The sequence below is a fragment of the Microtus ochrogaster genome, chromosome 1, assembly GCF_000317375.1.
Source record: "Microtus ochrogaster isolate Prairie Vole_2 chromosome 1, MicOch1.0, whole genome shotgun sequence".
Taxonomy (NCBI): domain Eukaryota; kingdom Metazoa; phylum Chordata; class Mammalia; order Rodentia; family Cricetidae; genus Microtus; species Microtus ochrogaster.
In genome coordinates, this window is record NC_022009.1 from 40,057,317 (window position 1) to 40,079,340 (window position 22,024).

General features: G+C 40.8%; 1 protein-coding gene across 7 annotated transcripts in view; it reads right to left on the reverse strand.

Moving 5' to 3' along the window:
* Window positions 1-251: 251 nt before the first annotated feature.
* The window catches only part of Dicer1 (dicer 1, ribonuclease III), a 68,760-nt gene continuing 46,987 nt past the window's right edge, over window positions 252-22,024 (reverse strand). For 5 of the 7 annotated variants that reach the window (XM_005343513.3, XM_026780969.1, XM_013346069.2 and 2 more), the window contains 13 exons: window positions 21,173-21,352; window positions 20,850-21,063; window positions 20,504-20,657; window positions 19,266-19,448; window positions 18,916-19,021; window positions 18,204-18,379; window positions 16,542-17,322; window positions 12,735-12,890; window positions 8,875-9,745; window positions 7,091-7,359; window positions 4,855-5,017; window positions 4,684-4,759; window positions 4,196-4,361 (listed from right to left, as the gene is read on the reverse strand). In XM_005343513.3, coding sequence (XP_005343570.1) covers window positions 4,196-4,361; window positions 4,684-4,759; window positions 4,855-5,017; window positions 7,091-7,359; window positions 8,875-9,745; window positions 12,735-12,890; window positions 16,542-17,322; window positions 18,204-18,379; window positions 18,916-19,021; window positions 19,266-19,448; window positions 20,504-20,657; window positions 20,850-21,063; window positions 21,173-21,352 — 3,495 coding nt within the window. Of the gene's footprint in view, window positions 4,362-4,683; window positions 4,760-4,854; window positions 5,018-7,090; window positions 7,421-8,874; window positions 9,746-12,734; window positions 12,891-16,541; window positions 17,323-18,203; window positions 18,380-18,915; window positions 19,022-19,265; window positions 19,449-20,503; window positions 20,658-20,849; window positions 21,064-21,172; window positions 21,353-22,024 lie in introns of those variants that run through there. The other 2 variants (XM_026780960.1, XR_003377169.1) reach the window with 2 other exon arrangements.

Sequence of the window (22,024 nt, forward strand, 5' to 3'; positions counted from 1 at the left end):
GGTACACATCAATCAGCATGGTAGGACCTCAGCAGAGAACACCACTATTATAAGGTATTAAAAGACAATTATGCCATTTCTCAGAACATGAAGCGCAACTTGAACACAATCTTATTAAAATACACAACTCATGGGCTTTCCTATGGAAGGACAACCTTCCAAGACTACTACTGCGACCACAACTTGCTTGTTCACACTGCATTAAGTAACAACATTAAAACAAAAAAGATAAAAAGACACAAAGTGAACAGACCATAACTTTATTGGCTACAATTATTAAAAAGAAAAATGAAAACAAAACAAACAACTAAAGGTAACTGTGATCCATAAGGTGCTGACCGCAGACCTATAGTGACAGCCATGTGCATGAACTACGTGTCTTTAAAAAGCTGCAGCATGTGATGGCCATGGTTTATTGTCAGCAGAACTGTCAGTCAGTCTGACTTCACCTTAGTCATTTCCCTTTATTTACAGCAAAGGCAGCCGTGTTCTTCCCATTCACCTCCGCACTTTTGCTACAGAACCAGCAGAGTTGAGGTGAATTCTGAGGGCATTTGTAACATTTAAACTGTCTGTGGTTGTTCTTCAAAGAAAACTGAGTAAGAATAAAATAATGATTAAACTAATATATGCAAGTTAGTTTGAGGTGATCATTTTCCCTGCTAGTGGATAGCACATGGTCTCCATGCCAGACACACAACTTTTACAATCATTTTAACTATTCTTGGTCTTAAACATATCTTTAAAATGTCTGGTATACAATATAAAATACAAAATTTATTGAGAAATAATTAAATTCCAGAAAAGTAATCAGCAGGTGGGAACTATAGGTTCTTGGACGTCGTTAAATCAAGCACAGAGGAGACACACAAAACCCGAGTACCCCTGCAGACACGACATCAGCTAAGGACGAGGATATAGGCTCAGCTCAGGTCCATGAAATAAAGGTGCAAGGCCTCGGTTTGCTAGCGTAACTTTGTGCAGAAGGATTAGACACCTTCACTGAGCAGGGAATAGTTTTAAATCAACAGGCCCCTACAAGCGAACCGGGTGGTTGTGGGTTTTTGGCTGTTCTCGGTGCTCTGCAGTCACACAGGAACTGAAGAGCAGAACAAAGCAGCCTCAAATCCCTGCTAACTAGACAGCACGTCTGCATCTTTCTGAGGGCAGGCGACTGTCAGGAAAATACAAACATCCGTATTTTAAAGGATAATTATAGGAGTGCTAGCTAGAGGTCATTCTAAATTTAATCATTTCACATAATACAAAAAAAAAAAAAAAGAAATGTAACCAAAACATTTTAAAAGCATAATTAAGTGTTCAGTCAAAAATTTCTGCCATGCTTTCACCTTACAAATAGAAAAAGAAAACGCCACAGACGTAATAATATTTAAGTTGTGCAAGTGTGTGACAAGGCTGCAGGCATCACAGTATCTTCTCAAATTTGAAAATCAGAACTGCAGCAAGGCCCAACCATGTCCCTTCCTCTAGATTAACCCTGGAAGAAGGTAGAGCATACCGAGCACTGTCCTTGCCTGTGCAGCATGGGCATAACAGAGGACAGAGCCACGTAAGACGTAGCATGGCTAGGACTGTAAAGCCACAAAGGAGCAGCAGGAGGACCTTCTGCAGCTGCCTCTTCAGTGGACCTCACCAGCCGTTCCAGGCACTGGCCATCTTCTCTGCCTCAGATCTGCTACACCGGCAGAGGAGGAACATTAAGTCATTAGGCCAGGTGAGAGCGACTTTTCTCTGAAATGCAAAGCCTTTCAACCAGGGAAACCTGGGGCAAACGCCACAACCCAGAAGCGTTCCTGATCATCATGTGTCTAACTCATACTTTTTATTTTTTCAACTTGGTCTCTGGGTGAATCACAGAATGCTTCAAACTGTGAGTCATATTAATTATCAGGTATGTTCATCTAACAAGGAAAAAAAAAAGGAAAACAGCCCAAGTTTGCTGTTGATAAAACATTCTGAATAGTGGAGGAAGTCTGAGCCCTGAGAATGGATGATCTAATCATATCCGACTCTGAACTTTTTAATATTAACAAAAAAAAAATACTCTGCTTATGGTCACAAAATATATTGAGGCATTTTTCTACCACCAGGAATCGGAACTGTGAAACAATCTGATTTTGGTGCTAGGATAAGAGCATTCCATGACACAGGGATAAATGCATGAGTCACAATGCAGAGAATCAGGTAGTTTATAAATTACCAAGAGACTATGATAGGACAACAAACTCCACCTCCCCAAACCCTACCCCCTTACTATCTAACTGTCAAAGTTATAGCTACAACATTCAAAAGATCACCTGGTTTGAACTTGCTATGATGTCTTGCATTAAGATTTGTGTGTATGCATGGGAAGTGGGGGTATTTTAAATCAAATCGATAACTACAATCTCAATCAGAATCAAATATTTAAAACAAGTCGCCCAAATTAATTTCCTCAAAAAAAACTCACTTAATAATTTAAATCCCAATTTAAGTTTAAGACTAGTGCCAACAAATGATCCTGGAGAAACTCACTATCCCCTTCACTTGAGGTTCCTCAGAAAGTGGGTCCGACAGCTTCTGTGTGTTCACACACACACACACATATACACAGGTATCTTGTGGGTGGGTGGTGCACAGCAAAACCAATGGTAATTTAAACCTAAGTGCAGCATTACATGAAGCATCAGCCTCAGAAGGATGTGTGGAAGTAAGAGCCACCCTGGCTCAGCCCGCTGAAACTTCAAGCATAATAGGGCAAATTGCAGCAAACCTCTACCATGTCGGTGGGAGGGTATGACCAACCCATAGAGCATTTTAAAAATGGAAATCAAGAGGTATTATAGTCACAGTGCAAAAATTAAACTTCAAGCATGATACATAAACATAGCACCAACTGGGAAAATGCACGCAAAAGGAGGGTAACTGAGGTGTGTGAATGAAGAGTGCCTACAGCCTTAACAAGAAGCTCCAGGAATGCCTAAAAGCTTTAGTTCCTTTTATTCTGAGATGGAACTAATGACCTAGTTTATCGAAACTAGTGACTTCCACCCCAGGTGTGTCAGTCCTGGCAGTCCACCTCAATGCTGACCCCAAGCATAAATGGCACAGCTTTGGTGATGCTGGCAACACTGCAGGCACAGTCGGAAAATGGACAGGAGCAGGTGTGCTGCTCTGCCACTCTAAATGAGGCTCAGCTTCATTACAAACCTGCAGCATCTATAGGTGTACTGTGTCTCAGGGTCCTTTTGTTAAAACAATAATCAACTGGGCAAGAATTTCCACCACTAGGACTACCTGACAGGAAGGTCTGAGGAAAACTGGGCACCTAGTCACATGCCCCGTCTATAATGATGTTTTAAACTCCAAACTACTCACCCTGCTTTGAGAATGTCTTTAGTGTATATATACGTGTGACAGAAATCCTACCTGCAATCGTTCTATTGCAAGTACCCTAGTGAGCTGTGTCACCCCATCTCATCTAATGCATAATAAGATAAAGGAAAAGCAAAACAATCTGTTCCCAAAAGACCAAAAAGTAAGAAAACTATCAAGTCTCTACTTTTAAGGCAAGAACCCTCTCTATGCAGCACTATGTGGCTTCAGAAAACCTGGGCTTGACTCATCAACAGCAACACTGACTCAAATCTGTCCCTTACTATTAAGTGCAACAGAGCCCGGGAGTCTGCTCTGCACCCAACAACACTGGTGATTCTGTCACAGCTATTCTGTCCTGCTGGGCTCGACAACTGCTGCAGGATAGGCACTAGTATTGAGGGACTGCAAGGCCAGAGGACTCTACCCAGTTCTAGGGACTTCTAGAGGGTCAAGATCCATGGCCTCTTAACACCAAGCAAAGTCAACAGAAATTAAATGCAAAAACCAAAACAACAACAACAAAAAAACCCGTCAAAATGATTTCAAAACTTGCTAAATGCCGGCATTAAAGCACTCTTGTGATTTAAACAGAGCAGAAGTGGGGAAAGAAGACAAGATTGTGTTTGCGCAAAAAACTAAAACTACAATTAGTTCCAAAAAGTTTATACACATATTAAATGTTTTATTCTGTTATCTATCTTGTTATCAAACTTTAAATTCTGCCTTCAATACTCTGCTCCATGTCAACTCTGAATCATCGTTTGATGTGTTTCTGTGATTTTGGTTCACCGTCTTGCTGTCTGCACATCTGGAGGCTTCAGCTGTTAGGAACCTGAGGCTGGTTAGCTTTGAGGCTGCGGAGGGCTCTTCTTGCTGCAGCAGACTTTGCGATCCTATAACTCCGGCCGACACCTTTAAATTTCCCCTTTCCCACCACTTCCACGGTGACTCTGACCTTCCCATCGTAAGTTCTCTCCGCTGGGCTGCAAAAACCAGACAGTTTGAATTAGAAGTCAGAGGTATTTGTTATTATTGTCAGTCAGCACCTCTAGCCCTCTCGGGCTGAGCGTTCCTCCTATAAGCTGACTGTGAACCAGGCTTACTGCACAATCAACACAGGCTCTTTCCTCCTTCATTCAGCTTTGCTTTAGGAAAAAAAAAAAAGGAAAAGCGCAGCCAATCAGACCAAAACTGGAAACTGGGTCATAGAACGTCTGTGCAGACGTTCTCAGAGTCAGTAGTTATGGTTTCTTAAGAACTCTCGTTTTTAGTTACATTAGTTTTTTAGGCACATTTCCTTCTTACCTAAACTTGGCGGTTTCTGGTTCCATCTCAAGCAATTCTCTCACTGGAGAACGGGGCACGTTTGCAGAAAATTTTTCTATAATCAAAATGAAAGATTTTGTGACCAAAGACTCTATAAGCATTTTAAACAATGTTTCCACATACTCCAAAGGAAAAGAGCCAGCACTGTACCTATTAGCGGCCGCATCATTGGGTAGTACACCTGCCAGACAACCTCCAGAGACATCCCACTGTCCATATAAATGGCACCAGCGAGAGACTCAAAAATGTCCCCCATGGCCTTGGGGACTTCGATATCTTCTTCTTTCTCCTCATCCTCCTCGGATCTCCTAAGCTATTGAAGAGAAGAAACTTGTCAGGAAAAAAGGCTCACTGGTTTTTCTCAGCCGACTTTTGATATTTAACAAGAGGAGCCAGGACCTATGGCATGCCTACTTCATGGCAGTGGGAAACCCCAAACCACCTTATCAAAAAGAAAGGAAAGAAGGAAGGAAGGGAGGAAGGGAGGGAGGGAGGGAGGGAGGGAGGGAAAGAAAAAAGAAAAAAAAGAAAGAAAAGTTGACAGGTAACTGATGCCCAGCAAAGGAAAAAACACTTCTAAGTTTAACACAGAAACTAGAAGTTAATTGTTTTAAAATCATCTGTAGCCAAACAACTGCCTTTATTAGAACACCTTTCTCTGAGTGTCCAGCAGGGGCAACAGTGCAGGGAGGAGGGTAGAGACTGCTGCTTTGGGGGCGCAGAAATCCTTTCTGAAGCCCTTTCCCTCCAGGTTCCCTGTCACAGAAACATGAACATACACTCACTATGGTAGCAAAGCTGACACAACATATACTTGGATCAGCGGACTAAAACCTTCCCTATGTAAAGGCCACAATGTAACTAACTGAATCTACAAGCCCGTGAATCATACTCATACTCAAAATGTCTTAACTAACACTACTTGACTGGCCCGTCAAAAAGATTATTTAAAGAAAGCAGCCATCTCAAGTTGAGTGTACGTCAAGTCATGATGCCAGTTGGTACTCAGAAATGCACAGCACATCAAGTGAAAGGTAAGATTCAGTGTGCAGCACACCAGCATCTCCATGTACATTAAGTCTGGACACATTAGCAATGGCATATTGCCAAATGGTAAAGCTGACTATATGAGGACCACATAATTTTATTTTTCTTTTCTTTTTTTTTGTTTACTTGTATTTTCTAAGAATAACAGCAAAGCACAAATTATTGTGGAAGAAAAGAAAAACGGAAAATTTTAATTTGTATACAAATTATTGAATATATTCAAAAGCTGGCTTCTCTAAGATGGCCATTACTTATATCCCATGGCTCTGGGATATAAAGAAAATTTCAGACTGGCAGGTTTAATTCTCTCTCTTTACAGCTAAGAAAGCTAAGGCCCAGAAAGATAAAGACTTCTTTAAGAAAAAACAACTCAGTGAGGAAAGCCAGATGCTATGTGTGTCAAGCATTGCTACTTCTACACATGTTGATACAGACAAAGGGCAGTAAAAGAATGAAGAAAAACTAACAAAGCCAATACACCTCACTGGCATAAAAACAGAATCTGAATTTTAGTAAAGTCCTTAAACTTAAAGCTTAAGTAACTGTAAAGAATTTAACTAGAAATGTACATGGATGGTTCCTCTCATCACCTCACTACTGGCTGAGTTCTGGAAGAGACTGCAAACAGAGGCAAAGTGGGGAGCATAAGCCCTGCCCTGGCTGTGAGGTTTTCAACCCTAGACTCTCTAGGTTCAATTGCAAAAGATGTAGTAAAACTTAAGGTCAAAACAGTAAGCTGAGAATAAAGCCATGGACTAGAATGAAGTTCCTTGGCCACCAGGTGCAGAGGGGAACGAGCAGCTGTGCAGTATCCTTGCCTACAGAGCCAGAGCAGTGCAGCATGCACACATTTGAGCAAGGCAGCACTGATATCCCAGAGCCCAAAGTTTACAAACAAGAGGTGCCATTTCAAACAATGTGAAGTGTACATTTGTGAGGCTTACCTGGGAGGCTACCAAATATTCCTGACCCATTTAGAAAAGACAGGAACAGATCATCCTGTGATGTCAGAGAAGCAAAGGCCACTTTGGGGCATGGGAGGAGATGCACTTCTACAACTTTCTATGACTGTTGTAGGAGCCTCACTCAAGTGTAACTGAGACCCAGGCTCCTTGCCTGAATGACCACTTGGTCCATGGAGTGGGCAGCCAAGACTCAAAGGCCTACCTGAGTGAGGCAAGTCATTCTCAGTTCTGCTTGGAGATCACACAGCATCTGGGCAACCTGGCCCTGGCCTGTAACTATCCCTCTGGACAGCCATGAATCAGAGCTCAAACTGCCCAAACTCAAAGTTGACTGCTTCTCTCAGCACTGAGTTCACAGTTTAAACAGCACTAACCTCAGAGTCCATCCCTTGCATCTCGTTCTTCTCAAGTTGAAACTGCACAAAGTCGTCAATGACATGGAAGAGCTCGGGAGAGACAGCTTTAAAGTACTTGTGGTAGTCATACTTCACAGCCAATGAAGCAAAGATGGTGTTGTTGACCAGGGCAGAGCGCAGGTCAGTCAGGACCCCTGGGGAATGCTGCCGTGGGTCTTCATAAAGGTGCTTGGTTATGAGGTAGTCCAAAATCGCATCTCCCAGGAATTCTAAGCGCTGGTAACAATCTGCGCAGAGATCCAAAGTGCAACGGTGAGCCTGCATGAGCACATGCACTTTCTGCATACTCTGCGTGGGAGCAGATGAAAAAGTTGCAGTCCCAGACTCCTTTTGAGACCTCTACCGAGAAACATTTTCATTTACCTTCCTCAATGAAATTATTGGACACATACTCGCTAATACACCCTGAAGTCGAGTTTTAAAGGCAACTGAAAGCATATTTTTTATATAAAAGTTGGGTCATATAATCTTCAAGTGCTCAAATATTATGCTTGTTTTGGAGGGGAAAAGACACTTTGTAGACACAATCAGTCATAGCACCTTTTTCCTTGGGCACCATATTAGCCGGACAGGCCCTGGGCATCACTCCTGAGTCTCTAACATGGTGGCATCTCAGTAAAGCCACACATAGCATAATACCTTCTGGGCATTGCCATCGAGGCAGTGTGTCATCCACACTCTGCAATGTGTGCTAAGTGTCTAATTTCTTGGCATTTCAGGGTTATATGGCACATGAAAGAACAACAGGGAAACATGACTCTTCAACTCTAACTAGACATACTAAACCTGACACAAGGGACTCAGAAAGAAGAACTGTGTACCAGAGCAAAACCCCTAAACAAAAAGGGTTGCTTGTCAAACTGAAAAAGCTACCAGTGCTGACCAGCGCCTCGATTTCCTCAGAGCCATTAAAAGAATCCACCGAGCTGAGAAAACGAGGCTGGGACAGAGTGACCTGTTCCAGAGTACCTACTGGGTGAAGAGCCAAGCCGTGTTGGAATTCAGGACTCACAATTTCCATCAAAGTATTTTCCCCTCCACACAGAAAAGTAGCTTTATTTTAGAACTCCACTTTCAGGGTTTATTTATTTATTTTTTTTGTAAATGGTCTTAACTACAGAGTTTTTACTATCCAAACTATAAGCTCTTTATTTTGCTTTAATATATTTGATAATCTTACACAAAAGGCAAAATAAAAACTTTATCTGGGTCCACAAGCTGAAGCAAACTGGTTCTGGGGACTTACTCTCTTAGATATTAACAAACTACCAAATAAAGGAGATAACCACAGCACAATGGGAAATAACGAGTTCTTCCTATGGAATAGTTCTATTTAATCTTCTCATCTTTAGATTTAAAAAGGCTAGAAAAGTGGAGCCTTTTTGTCTAGGAACAACAAAAAGATGTGGAAATAGATCTTAACTATATAAATAAATCAAGAAGTTAAAGCAGCAATGAATAAGCCCAAGAAAGGTACTTAGGTAGGAAAAGATGAGAAACAGCAAATCCCGGGCTTCAATTTCTAAGCATGCAGCATGTGAGACCCCATGTGTGAGAGGGTATAGTGCCCCACTCCACTGTCAGTCACCAAGCATTCCTACTCCCCAGAGACGGGAAACATAAAGAGCTCTGCTTTATGTGACTTCCTCCCCCGGCCATGCATACTGAGCGCTAAGACTGTGCATGCATATATCTTATTTGTGCACGGCCAGAACAATGCACCACACACAAAGTCTCCTTACCAGTGATAGTGTTGTAGTGGTAGGAGGCATGTGTAAAAGCCTGCAGAAGGTAAGCCTTATTCTTGAATCTGTAGTTGATTTTCTTCTCAAAATTTTCAAACCCAGAAATCAGGTGGTTCAGGGTTTTCTCTGCATCTGGATGGTCAAACATACACCTTGGTGGGATCTTCAGGCAGCCGTATTCCAAGTCTTTCCCTGCAGAGGAACGTGGGCTGGCTGCAGCGGCAGCACAGCTCCCTGAAAGGCTCTTTTGTTGGCTGCTGAAGTTCTCCTGAGCAGGGTACAGGGCCTTTTCCCGGCTGGTCCTTTTGATGACTGGGAGTACCTTCAGTCCCAGCGAACAGAGGAAAAGCTGAGCAGCCCTCTCGCCACAGCTGGTTAAATAACAGCCCAGCAGGGCCTCCACACAATCTGCTATGCTTTTGTCAGCAATGCACTGCTCCGTGTGCAAGTCGTAAGAAATGGACTGCTTCCCTGTGTCAACGCCACAGTTTTCTTCTGATGGATTCCAGAAACCTACCACAAAGTCATCCTCTTCAACGGCTTTGCTAGGATCCAGATAGCACATTGCATCCCAAGAGCTGTAGTCAAAATCCTCAAGGTCTGAGGAAAACGGCATACTGCCTAAGGAGGACTTTTTGGGCATTTTCCATTCATAAGTAGAATCAGAGGTTGTAAAAGGAGAAAGAGAAATTTTCTTCACAAAGGCTCCTGACCCCATTAACATGCTGTCTATAAACTGTATGTGCTCCTGATCATACTCCAGGAAGTCGTCTTCATATTCAGCCTCCTCCTTGGGAGCCCTCCACGTCAGGTCCTCCTCCTCACAGTCCTCACCTAGTTTGCCATTAGCCAGCAAACAGTCTTTTGTCTGAAACGGGGAACAGGAAAGGAGGAGAGAAAGAGCTGCTGTTTTTAAAGGTTTTGAAACTCAATAAAAGCAAGGGTTATGGATAATTTCAAATGACAACCACAAATACTAAAAGGCAACTTTAAAAAATCATGGCCATTTGTTTTCAATTAACATAAAATAAGTTATTTAATCATATAAACAAAGTCAAACATGCTCTTTGGATGTTCATTTTCTAAGTTATAAAATGACCTTTATCCAGTATAAATCTGTAAGTGAAGAATTCTGAACATGGATAAAGTTAAAATTGTGTCCACCATGCAAAAATGTCAACCGAGTAGCCTAACTCTGCAAGGACAGAGCCCTTGTGTGCCAATCAGAGGCCTTCCACTTAGCTGACAGAGTCTGAAAATATGGTAGGTAGCTTTTCAAACCAACAAAATTAAATTCCAGATGTAGAAAGAGTATTATCTTTTCAACTATGAGCATAATAAAAAAACAGACAAAATTATTTTTTAAAACCTTTACCATTAAAAACTATAGGAGGGTTTGTAATATTTTTTTTTCCTCTACTTCCACTTCAAATCAAGAAACATTTGCTACAATATAAAATTAAACTGCTTTGCTTAAAAAAAAATGAATGGGACCACTCAAAGAGGGGATAAATTTGTGAAATTATTTTTTACCCTCTATTCTGAGCTGTGGTACTAAGGCCAACAGATCATAGCAGACTGACAAAATAGAAGAAAATTCAGGCTAACATGAAACATAACAATCCCATTTCTGTCAAAAAAATCTTTGCTGATTCCAATTTCTTTGGCAAAAGCTTATTTGTGAATGACAACCTTAATAATGGGCTACAATTCAGCAGTGATGTAACCTTTTGGCAATACTAAAAAGATAACCAATTTCTGCTGTACGATAAACACCAACTCTCGCAGGAAGAGCCACCACTTTACTTGGGGGCAAACACGGAATAAGCTTCAACTTTGATTGGGACAATTTTCCAGAATATTCTGACAAAACACTTTCAAACTATTTTCCAAGTGTTTTTAAAAGAGACATATATTTTATTTTAAACCAGACTCAAGATATAGAAACTCTGTATTTGCCTGAAAAAATAAAATGACAGTGAGTCTAGCCCTGTAATCACATAGAGTCCACTGCTTTAAAAAATACACCAAAAATCTTTTTGAAAAATAAAGAACAACAAACAAACTATCAACAGGACTAAAGGGATGGCTCAGAGATTAAGAACACTGGTTACTCTTCCAGAGGACCTGGGTTCAGTTCCCGGTGCCAACACGGCAGTTCATAACTATTAGTAACTCCAGCTCCAGGTGATCAACACCCTCTTCTGGCTTCCACAGTATCAGCATCTACTAGATGCATACACATACATGTAGACAAAACACTCAGTCAGCGGCAAACCTCAGCAAACTACCTGTCAGAACCTTTCTACTTCTCCAAGACAAAATGAGAGGCTTTGACTGTATTTTGCTTCTGTTTTGTTTGTGACAGGATTTCACTATGTAGCCTCAAGTGGTTTGGAACTCACACTGGGCTGGGCTCAAACTCAGAGATTCACCTGCCTCTGCATCCCAAGTGGAAAAAAAGTACATACTACTACATAAGCTTTATTATTTGTATCATAAGACAAAATGGGCAAATTTAAATTATTCAGTTTGAGATTTTCGACTGCAAAGTTTCTCTGTAAACTGTTGTGTTTCTGTAACATGGTGGACTGTCTTTTGTACCCCTGGCACCATGTACTCTTCATCCTCACAAAGAGGGGGTATACTTAAGATGAAAGCCTGAGCCATATTGTTAGTGTGCACTAAGACCCAACATGCTGAGTCAGCAGAAAAGGCCAGGAACCAGCAGTCCATGTTGTAGCATGTAACTCAGGAAAGCCCTGATGCGTCCCCGTTACCTGAAGAGTCAAATACATGGACAGAAAAGGCCTGTTGACTGTTTTGTTTTTTCTTTCAGAAATGAGGCATTTTTTTTCCTAAGGTTCAAAATCAATACATTTTTCTACTAAGGTATATGTGTATATACATAAATATGTATGTAAGTATATGTGTATTTATTCTAAATTAGTAACAAATGTCATCCTCTGACCTAACTTGAATTAAAATATTCTCTTAATGCTTTTACTAAGTTGCATTTCTGTGATAAGTCAAATCCTACTTGAGTTACAAATACACTCAGTAAACAGGCCTACATCAGAACAGCCTCCCAGAACATGCCACTACAGATGCTTAGGACTTATTGGGATAAAAATGCACCAAACAAGACATGGAGATGCTGCTATTTAGAAACCTGTAAAAGAAATGGTGTTATCATTATCAGCCTGAAGTAAAAATGAAGTAACAGGAGTACATTTATCATCAATACAAAATAAATCTGGCAAACAGAGTTGCCTGAACAGATGGTAACTTCAAAGAAGTATAAGACAGTTCTTTCCCAGTCACAAGTCCAGGGCACAGAGTCCTCCCAGCTGCCCCCTGGTGGCCTTTGGGACAAGACAAAGGAAGCTGCAGCTGCTAAAGAGATGAGTCTTAAGTCTCTGGCAAGACAAATTATTCACAGTACTTCAACCTTCCCATATGGTGACCTGGTGTCCAGTCTGCAAGAGGAAACAGTGCCAAGCTAGCCACGCACTGCACAAGCTATTCTGCGCTGAAGTGAATTCTTCCAGACACAGCCTGCAGGTTACAGGTCATTGTGAAGTCACTTCAACAAATACGGAGACACTGTAACATGAGATTACAGGGAACCTGAGAGGGTTCTGATTTTATTTTTAAGTGGAAACATAAAAAAATTTTATCCCTTTGGAAAAGGTAATAGAAATTACACTCCACTAAAATCAACACTATTTCTAAAGTCACAGTCAGTCTACCAACACATAAAATACCTACTACATTGCAAAGTGCAGCAGTAGAAAGGAAACAACAAAAACGTCTTCAGTCAACAGAAACAAAAAAGCTCCTTATTGAGTGCTTACCATTTCATCCTTTTCCCATTTGTCTGCGTTACTTTTGTCTTGATTTACCACATAACCAGGAGGAAGCCAATTCACAGGAGGATCAAATATCGACACTACCATGCGGCTGGGCAGCCCCTTCTTCTTGCCAAGGCGATACAGGTTACAGTTGCTGACCTTCGGTAAAAAAGAGTCACAAATGTTTACCCATAAATGGCCTTGGCTGGAAAACATGCATACCATTACATTTTATGCTTATGTTCTTTGTAATGTACAACTGGTCACCAAATAAAAGTGTTACTACCTATTTATAACAACAACTTGAAATTTTCAAGAATTGGATATCCTTTGGTGTCATCAAATAAATATTCAATACAAAATAGAGTCACAAAAATCTAATGTATACAAATTCCCTTCCTTATAAACAAGTCAAAAAAAGTTCAATCTCAAAGTTTTAAAGCCCAGATTGATAATATGAAATGCAAGATGGTAAGTGGAATCGAGAGCAGAAGATGTCAACACATTATAACTCAAGATGTCATGCTATTCTTAATGAGTAAAGGGAAGGATATCATGTTATAACATGAGAACTGTCACTGCACAAAGCAACTTTATATCTCTGGAATCTAAGCACCAATACAACTCTAAACCAAACATTCTCAAATACTGTTCTTTTGTTATGGGTAGCATTTCAAGACACTAGAGTAAAAGACACTAAAGAACATTTGTTGTAAAGTACATCATTGAGGCAGCTTTATTATCCTTCCTCGAGTCCACCTGCTTTTTCTAATGGCTCTACCACATCCCTAATTTACTTAAAACATGACATTTTTGTCTAGTTTTCACTTGGAGACTAGGGTCATTCAATCTCATTTCCAGTCTCTAAAAACATATTGGAACACTCTAAGAGCCCTATCCATATAACTCAAGTACTACTTAGCCAGCATGTACCCACAATTAGCACTGGCTAGACAGTCTTGTAGAAAGCAGGCAAAGCAACAGAGAAGCAGTCCTTGACATGCATACAGACTGGCACACAGCTCTACCAGGGAACATCACTGCCAAAGCACTTACCAGCTGTCTATAAAGGAGCCAACAGACATAAATGCTGGTTTTCTTTTCCATGCTATACAAGAGCACCCCAAAAGGAGGAGGGCAATAAGGGCCCAGAGAGGGAAAACATTCCAAGTCAGAAGAAATGCTCAGTGGATGGAAAAGATATAACTAAGGAGCTGATGTGAGGAAAAATTCAAGACAGAAGCAGCAAGTGGCAATGAGGAAGATCACAGGAAGCTTGAGCAAGGACACCACAGGCTGTGCAGTGAACATGAGGCTTGTCTTAAGAATGGTGAGCAAGAGCCTGGTCAGGTTCTGTCTGCAAGAGCATCCTGAACACCTTAACACCACGCAGAGGAAACAATAATTACTTCTGCAAGAAATTAGGTCAAAGGGCTCTGAACAGATGAATGGATAAAGTTTTGAAAGGTTAAAGTAGTTTCTTTCTTGCTTAATAGAGTCTAGTATTCTTACTTCAAATGCCTTCATAACTGTGATCTTCTTGTAAGCAGCCGAGAGCTACAGGACTCAATTCTAGTTTCTAAGCATTCTTCCAGTCCCTGTACCATAAAGTCTAATGCCTAAGTCTGCCTGATGCCTCACTCTGTCTTTCTCACAACACCTGACAATGCCACTATCTACTATCTGCAAGCTGTCACAGTTGCCAGAGCATTGCATTCATGGTCTGTCTTAAGCTCACTAGGAAGGCCCCTAGTATGTGCCCCTAGTCTCAGAAATACTCCTAAATATCCGGGACTAATGAATAACCTCACACAAGCTAATGCCACAATCTGGACATCAGTTTCTTCATCTGCAAAATGGTGGCACATCTAACTGTAAGAGAACTGCAGAGATTAAGTGTTGCTTGTAAGATATCCAAATGTCTGGTGCTCAGAGCAAGCTGCCATTACTGTGACAGGCAAGAAGGTCCACTGTTATATTGTTAGTTCAATCCCAGGTCTGCTCCCTACTGCAACATGCTCTTGGATAAGTTAGCCTCTCCAGCCTCACTGTCCTTCTTGCCTATCAAAAGGGGATAAAAATATGCAGTTCTCAACCAAGCAGTGGTGGTACACACTTTTTTTTTTAATTTATTTATTTATTAAGGATTTCTGCCTCCTCCCCGCCACCGCCTCCCATTTCCCTCCCGGGTGGTACACACTTTTAATTCCAGCACTTGGGAGGCAGAGGCAGGCAGATCTCTGTGAGTTCAAGGCTAGCCTGGTCTTCAGAGCAAGTTCCAGGACAGAGTGCAAAGCTACAGAGAAACCCTGTCTCAAAAAACAAAACAAAGCAAAACAAAAGCAAACAAAATCATGCACTTCTCTAGGCTATAAGAAAAACTTAAACTAATTAGAGAAATTAGCATTTCTCTCTCTACCCTTACGTTTTCTCTTAGGAGCTAGAATAGTCTGGTAGCATAAGCAGGTTTTTGGACTCAAATAATTATCTCTGAAATTACTACTCACGGCAATCCTGTTCTTTCAGCCATTTCTGTTCTGTTCTGCTTTTGGCTTGGCTGTGTGCTTCAGCCCACACTACAGCCTGTACCACATTAATCTCTTTCATGATCCCTGTGCTAATAGTATTGTCTCCTTGCTCAAACTTCCTCAAGTAAGCACACCATGCACAAGCTCCTGACATAAAGTTGGGCCTTTTCTCACATCCGCCCTCAGCTACTTTCCCAGTCCCCACTGTTACTGCCTTTCTTTACTGAGTGCTACCACACTCTACAGATGCAGCTTTGCTTTATACTATAAGGTTTCCTTCTCTGACAGCACCTTCTCTGACTCACAAGTGACATTCCATCCTACTTAATGTTAGCTCATTAACAGCTTTGTAAATTGTCAGAGTTTTGCTTTATATTATATGACCGTTGAAAGATTTTAGCTTAATTACCATTTTTTACACTAAGTTTATGAACTAAGGCTGAAAATCTATCTCAATGGGTAAAGTGCAAGCATGAACACCTGAGTTAAATCCCTGGCACCAACATACAAGTCAAGCACAGTGGTGCTATCTTAGCCCGGTGCGGGTGCGGGTAGGGGCAACCACACAAGGTGGGCAGAACCCAAGGGCTTGTTGGCTAATTTAGCTGAATCAGTGAGCTCCAAGTTCTGTGAGAGACCCTGCCTCAAAAAATAAGGTGCTCACTTATTGACACCCGAGATAGACCTGCAGCCTGAACAGATACATAGGTGAGCATACGTGTATGCTTATGCACACATGTACACACAGGGAAATAAAAAGAACTTACTCTTTCTCAGGATTGTGGAAAAACTGCTCAAGACTAGGGGCTCCCCCTATCTACACTGGCTAAAGCCTAATGTTCTTCCCTTGCCTGGCTACCTGAAACTTGGAAGAAATGCAACTCCTGGAATGACTTTACATTACTCACATGCACACACCTGTTTACCAAAGCACTCTCATAACAAAAGGCTTCAGTTGAAGATGAAGCACAAGCCCCTGAACAGTAACTCTGCCTATTTCTACCTCCCCCCTACCCCGACAAGGATCTGAGAGTTCTACCCATTTACACAGAGGTTTATTTAACCTGAACTTCTATCAAATGAGAAGGTTATCAGCCAGCCCCACAGCCTGGGTATATACAGCCATCATGCCACTTACTGGGCAATGCCCCATGGGCATTGGCCCTAATATACTAGAGCAAGCAGCAGCTGCACTGACTTATGGAGAAATCTCCACGGGTAACTTGCCCCATTTTCAGGCACACTGAAGAAGCAACAGCTCAGAGTAAGAACCGTCCCTTACCTTTTTGCTTCTCATATATGAAAGGCGGCCCTCATGAGCATCAGGGTAAGTGCAAAAGAGATATGTGGTGATAGCATGCTTTAAAAAGGAGTCACCAAGCATCTCAAGCCGCTCCAGGTTAAACCCATCGCTAGCATTTGACAGTGTCAAAGCCTGAAGAATCAGTCCAGGATTGGGACCAAGAGTCCTTGAGGAGTACCCAACAGAAGGGCTCTGCTCAGAGTCCATCCTGTCCTTGAATGCATTAACCGCATTCATCATGGCAGGCATCGTGGACACCGCGGGGCTTCCATCTGAGGTAGATGTGTTAGCGTTTCCATCAAGGTATTTATTACTCAGTAGAGTACATTCATTGCTGGGCTTGGGCTGGTTCTCATAATTGTATAAATTCTGAATGGAATATGAGGTAGTTGGTTGTACAGGTATTTCCTGCTTGAAGTAATTCAGCTGATTTCCTTGGCAAAAGTCTCTGTTAACTAAATCATAACTGCCATTGGCAAGATTTTTGTTGTAAGTAAGACCATTAATTGCTGTAAGATCCGTTGAAACTTCAATCTGGAGCTTCCCAGGTGACTCAGCAGGTAGCCTTCTGCAGTTCACAGACATTTGGTCATGGTTTTCTAAGGAGGTTCTAGTAGCACCTTGATGTGCAGCATTTTCAGGGACTATAATTGTGCTGTGCTTACAGTAATTATCATTTTCAGCCAACGAGGAGTTACAGGTTGAGATGAAAGACTTGCTATCAATAGATTTTTTCCACCCGAAGTCTAAGTTAGGGTATCTGTAAAGACATTTTTATAACTTTCTATTGATTCTTCAGAAGGGTAAGCTCAGAAGAACAGCATTTTGGGTTAAAAACAAAGCAACTCTTAAAGTCCTACTACTTAAGAAGAATAACACATTTTCAAGCTTAAATGAACACAACTATGGATTATACACACATTCAACTATAATGCAGAACAGTTTGCTCTTTAACCTCTGCTTATGCACCCACAGTAGGGGGTACTGAGAGAATCCAAGATGGAGGTTCCTGCAGAACCTGGAACCACAGACTTTGTGAGTAGAACCTCAAGCTTTCTGCTTAACCAAGTGAGCAGCTTCAAGCAACTTACAAATTCTGTCTGGGTCTCAACTTCTGCACTTGGAAATGTGGCCAATACATCCTACTCAGGACAGGCCACAGAATACAATGAGTTGGTCATGCTGTTTAAACTAGTGTCTCATACTGAACCAACTACTCAACTATTATAATGTGACTATTATGTTTAAGTTCTTTCAATCCCAAAATTAATTTGAGTGATTAAGTCAAAAATTTCTTTGGTATACAGAACTTTACTAGTAGGGAAGAAATGATAAAGATAAGAACAAATGAAAGCTGCTGCTTTCTTATATATAACTCATTTTTGAGAAGACTACTTTCACCCTCATTTCAACATTACTACGAAAGAAGAAATGTTTGCTGTTTCTGGAGCTTGCCTCTCTCTAACCTGACAAGAACAAAAGGTTTAATGACCCAGGGAACAAACAATATAGTTAATTTTCATGTTTTAAGTGTCCACATTTACTTTTCATCTTTTACTAAAAGATGAAAAAGAAAAATACAATTTTAACTTAACTCTATTTTGTTGCAAATTAAATTTCTGGCCAGTAATACAGACATACCTAAAATCTGCAGGAAGTGATCTTACTCCCACACCAGCATCGCTGGCTGTCTGAGCTCTTAGCTCCTCTGCAGTCAAAAGGCAGTGAAGGCGATAAAGAATGCTGGGGAGACAAACCGCTTTTCTCCACAGTGATGCTGGAATTGGATGTATAGCACAGAGTTCTGGAACTAGTATCTTAAGAGTAAAGAAGAACACAGGCTGATAAATATAAAGTACACACAAATAATAAAAGATCAATTTCACTAAGGGATAATGATGAGAATCATAAATGTTATTAATATCAAACTTTTAAAAATAATCCTTTAATCCTAAATTGGATTTATGAGGATGGCTCCATGATGCATCAATGGACCGTGGTTAACAGCAAAACTCAATCCTTACCAACAAAGACATTCAAAATAAATTCAGTACCCATGGTGACCTCCCAGAAATTCACAAGTCATTGTCATCTTGGTAATATATTATTGAGATGTTAAAATATGTCATGTTTGAGCACATTGTATTTATGTGTGTGTACATATATATATGTACATATATATGTTTGCAACAATAACAAATGAAAAAAGAGGACATGAATTTGAAAGAGTAAGGAGGGGCATATGGGAATGTTTAAAAGGAGAAAAGAAGTGGTAAATGATGCAATTATAATTACAAAAAATAAAAGAACCATTTTAGAGAACATTTGGTTGTGCTAGTAGCAACTCATTTACCTGTTTGTTCTGCAGACTTTCCCATTTGGCTTTCCTTTTTTCAGCACTGCTTAGAGGAAGTGCTTTCCCCTTCTGATTCAAATGCCGAGGTGTCAAAAGGTTAAGTCTATAAAAATTTCAGAGCAATTTTATCAAACAAGCAAACAACAATACATCCTCACAGTGGCTGGACTCCAGCTTTGGTATGCCTACAAGCTTTCGAAGGAGTTCAGTCAGCACAGTCCTCTATTACCCGGTCAAGTTTTTGTGCAAAGGATTTCTTGATTTCAAAGTCCATGAGTAGGCAGAGGCACTCTGACCCCTAGAAAGCAACCCCATACACAACCTAATGTCATTTTTGCAGCTCTTACCTGGAAGATGTGTGGTCGACATCCAGCAGTGGCTGGTTGAGATTGGTCAGGTCAAGGTTGTACTTTGTTTTATAATATTCTGCAAAAGTTTCATATTCAGGGGAAGGAAATTTACTGAGTGGGGTAAGATCAGTGTACACATCAGCTACGTAAAATCGATGAGGCTGATCAAAATTGCGGTATCTAAAAATAAAGAAAATCAAGTTGTCTTTTTGTGTACATCAACTATCCTCAAAGCACAAATGGATTAATGTGGAAACATATATCACCATTAAGAATTCAAATGGCGCTGGGCGGTGGTGGCGCACGCCTTTAATCCCAGCACTTGGGAGGCAGAGGCAGGTGGATCTCTGTGAGTTCGAGACCAGCCTGGACTAAAAGAGCTAGTTCCAGGACAGGTTCCAAAGCCACAGAGAAACCCTGTCTCGAAATACCAAAACAAAAAAAAAAATTCAAATAACTAAATATAAATAACATTAGTGAAAATTAAAATACCAAAAATATATTTCAAGAGGTTGAGAATAAAAAATTTTATTTCTGTTAAGTAAATAAAACATGTTCTTCACTTTCCCCATTTGTTCTTCTAAATTTCTTTCCTTTGATAATATGAAAAGCTAATGCCTCCTTCAAGTATGTTTCAACAATCAAGAAAACTTAGCAACACCCTACAGAGTAAATCCTTTGTAAACACAAGGCATCCAATACACAAGATGTATTACATTACCTATGATAGTGATAGTCCAGTGAAATCTTTAAAATGTGACTTTCAGATTGGGGGGGGGGGAATAAAGTAAAGGCAGAGGTCATGAATATTTATGAATGTAAGTCAGAGTCAATCAACCAGAACTCCAATTCTTTGTAAAGTATCTGGATTTAATTTATTGCCTCAAGACTTCCATTCCCTATAATTTTGCAAAGTAAGAATGAGTGCTCTTCCCACCCTCCAGAGGCTTACTAACAATAATCCTCTTGGAACACCTGAGGAGCAAGCACTGTTCCCAATGAACTTCTTTCTCTCATAAGATTTTGGAATTAAAGGGATAAAGATTATCTTTAAAAGGCTATCAATATTATTTACATAAGAAATAATACTTTTCACAAAGTAAATCCTTTCACATGCGAAGTTTGAGCTTTTGCTTGAACGAAGTGAACAAGAGAGATGTCACTGCTCACACCCACAGCACGTGAACAAGCATACCCTTTTGCAGCAAGTACTATTTTCCTTCTGAAACACCTACCTTGGAATGATAACTGCATCTTGATAATCTTCTAACTTAAAAACAAACGGTGTTTCTTTTGAGTACTTGGTGCTGGGAATGCCTATACGAGCTTCAGACTTCTCAATATCCTCCATGAATGTAAAGTCAATGTCCAGAGTGCTAGAGCCATTAACTTAAAAGAAGAAAAAGACTCTTTAGTGTGGTAAATATAACACAGATGAGAGTCCTATGTAAGGTAAAGTATAATGAGTCTCAAGCTGTCCATGTAAATAATATCCGCAGGATACACAATAAGTCAGTTACCAGCAAAACTCTCACCATCCAGCTACAATGAACCAACACAGAAAAGTGGGTTCCTTCTTACCAACATTAAGAGGTAGAACACAGTATGCTGACTCAGCGCCTATAGGTTTAAACTCTAGGGCGGGTTTTTCCAGGCGAAGAATATGTGAGAATATATACTGGTGGAGTCTTGTAATCAGCTCAAGCATTTGTTGAGACAATGTGAAACCAGACTTCTTCAGCTCAATGGATATGGTGACCTCTCCAGAGCGTGTATACACAGGAAAGTGAGGAATCTTAGCAAAAAGAAAAGCAAAGCATCCTTTAGTCAAGAGGTTTACTGCGTCAGTTTACCCAATCTCTGAGTTCTAAGTGGCACTTTCAACAACATGGTGAAGGGTCTACCTGAGGTATGGGTTTGGCGGTCAGGATTCCAAAGCATCTTGTGGTGTCCTCTGGGGGGTAGAGCTTCCGTCGCCTGAAGTTGAGTTCATCAGGGAGGGGAGTAGTTAAGACCATCCCTATCACATACAGGTAACAAGGCTGATCAGGTTTGGGGTAACTCTCCCTCAAACACTCTGGAATCTAAAATTGGAAAGAATTAAGCATCAAGTTCAAGTACAAATATCCATTGTTCTACATGTTGGCAAGAAATTTATTTCTGGCTTAGGATTTTAAAAAAGCTCAGAAGGTACTCTGATGTGAGATTCCCCTCTGTATGCTATGAATATGTCTTATTACCACTGGTTAATAAAGAAGCTGCTTTGGTCTATTATGGCAGGGCAGAATATAATTAGGAGGGATATCCAAACAGAGAGAGGGAGAATCTTTCAGAAGGCTAAGTTAGGCAGACACCATGTAGCTGCCAAAGGAGGAAGATGCCAGAACCTTACAGGAAAGTCATAGCCTTGTGGCAATAGACAGATTAATAAAAACGGGTTAATTTAAGATATAAGAGTTAGTTAATAAGAAGCCTGAGCTAATAGGCCAAAGAATATGTTATTAATATTAAGCCTCAGGATGGTTATTTCCTAAGTGGCTTCAGGAACAGGTGGACAGAGAAAACCTGGTCAAGGGTGACCAGTAGGCCAGAGAATATTTGTAGCTATGGTACTAATGTTAAGATTTCTGGGAGGGGGTTGAAGAAATGGCTCAATGGTTAAGAACATTGGCTGCTCTTCCAGAGGACCTGAGTTCAATTCCAAGCACCTACATGGCGTCTCACAACCATCTGTAATGAGACCTGGCACCCTCTTC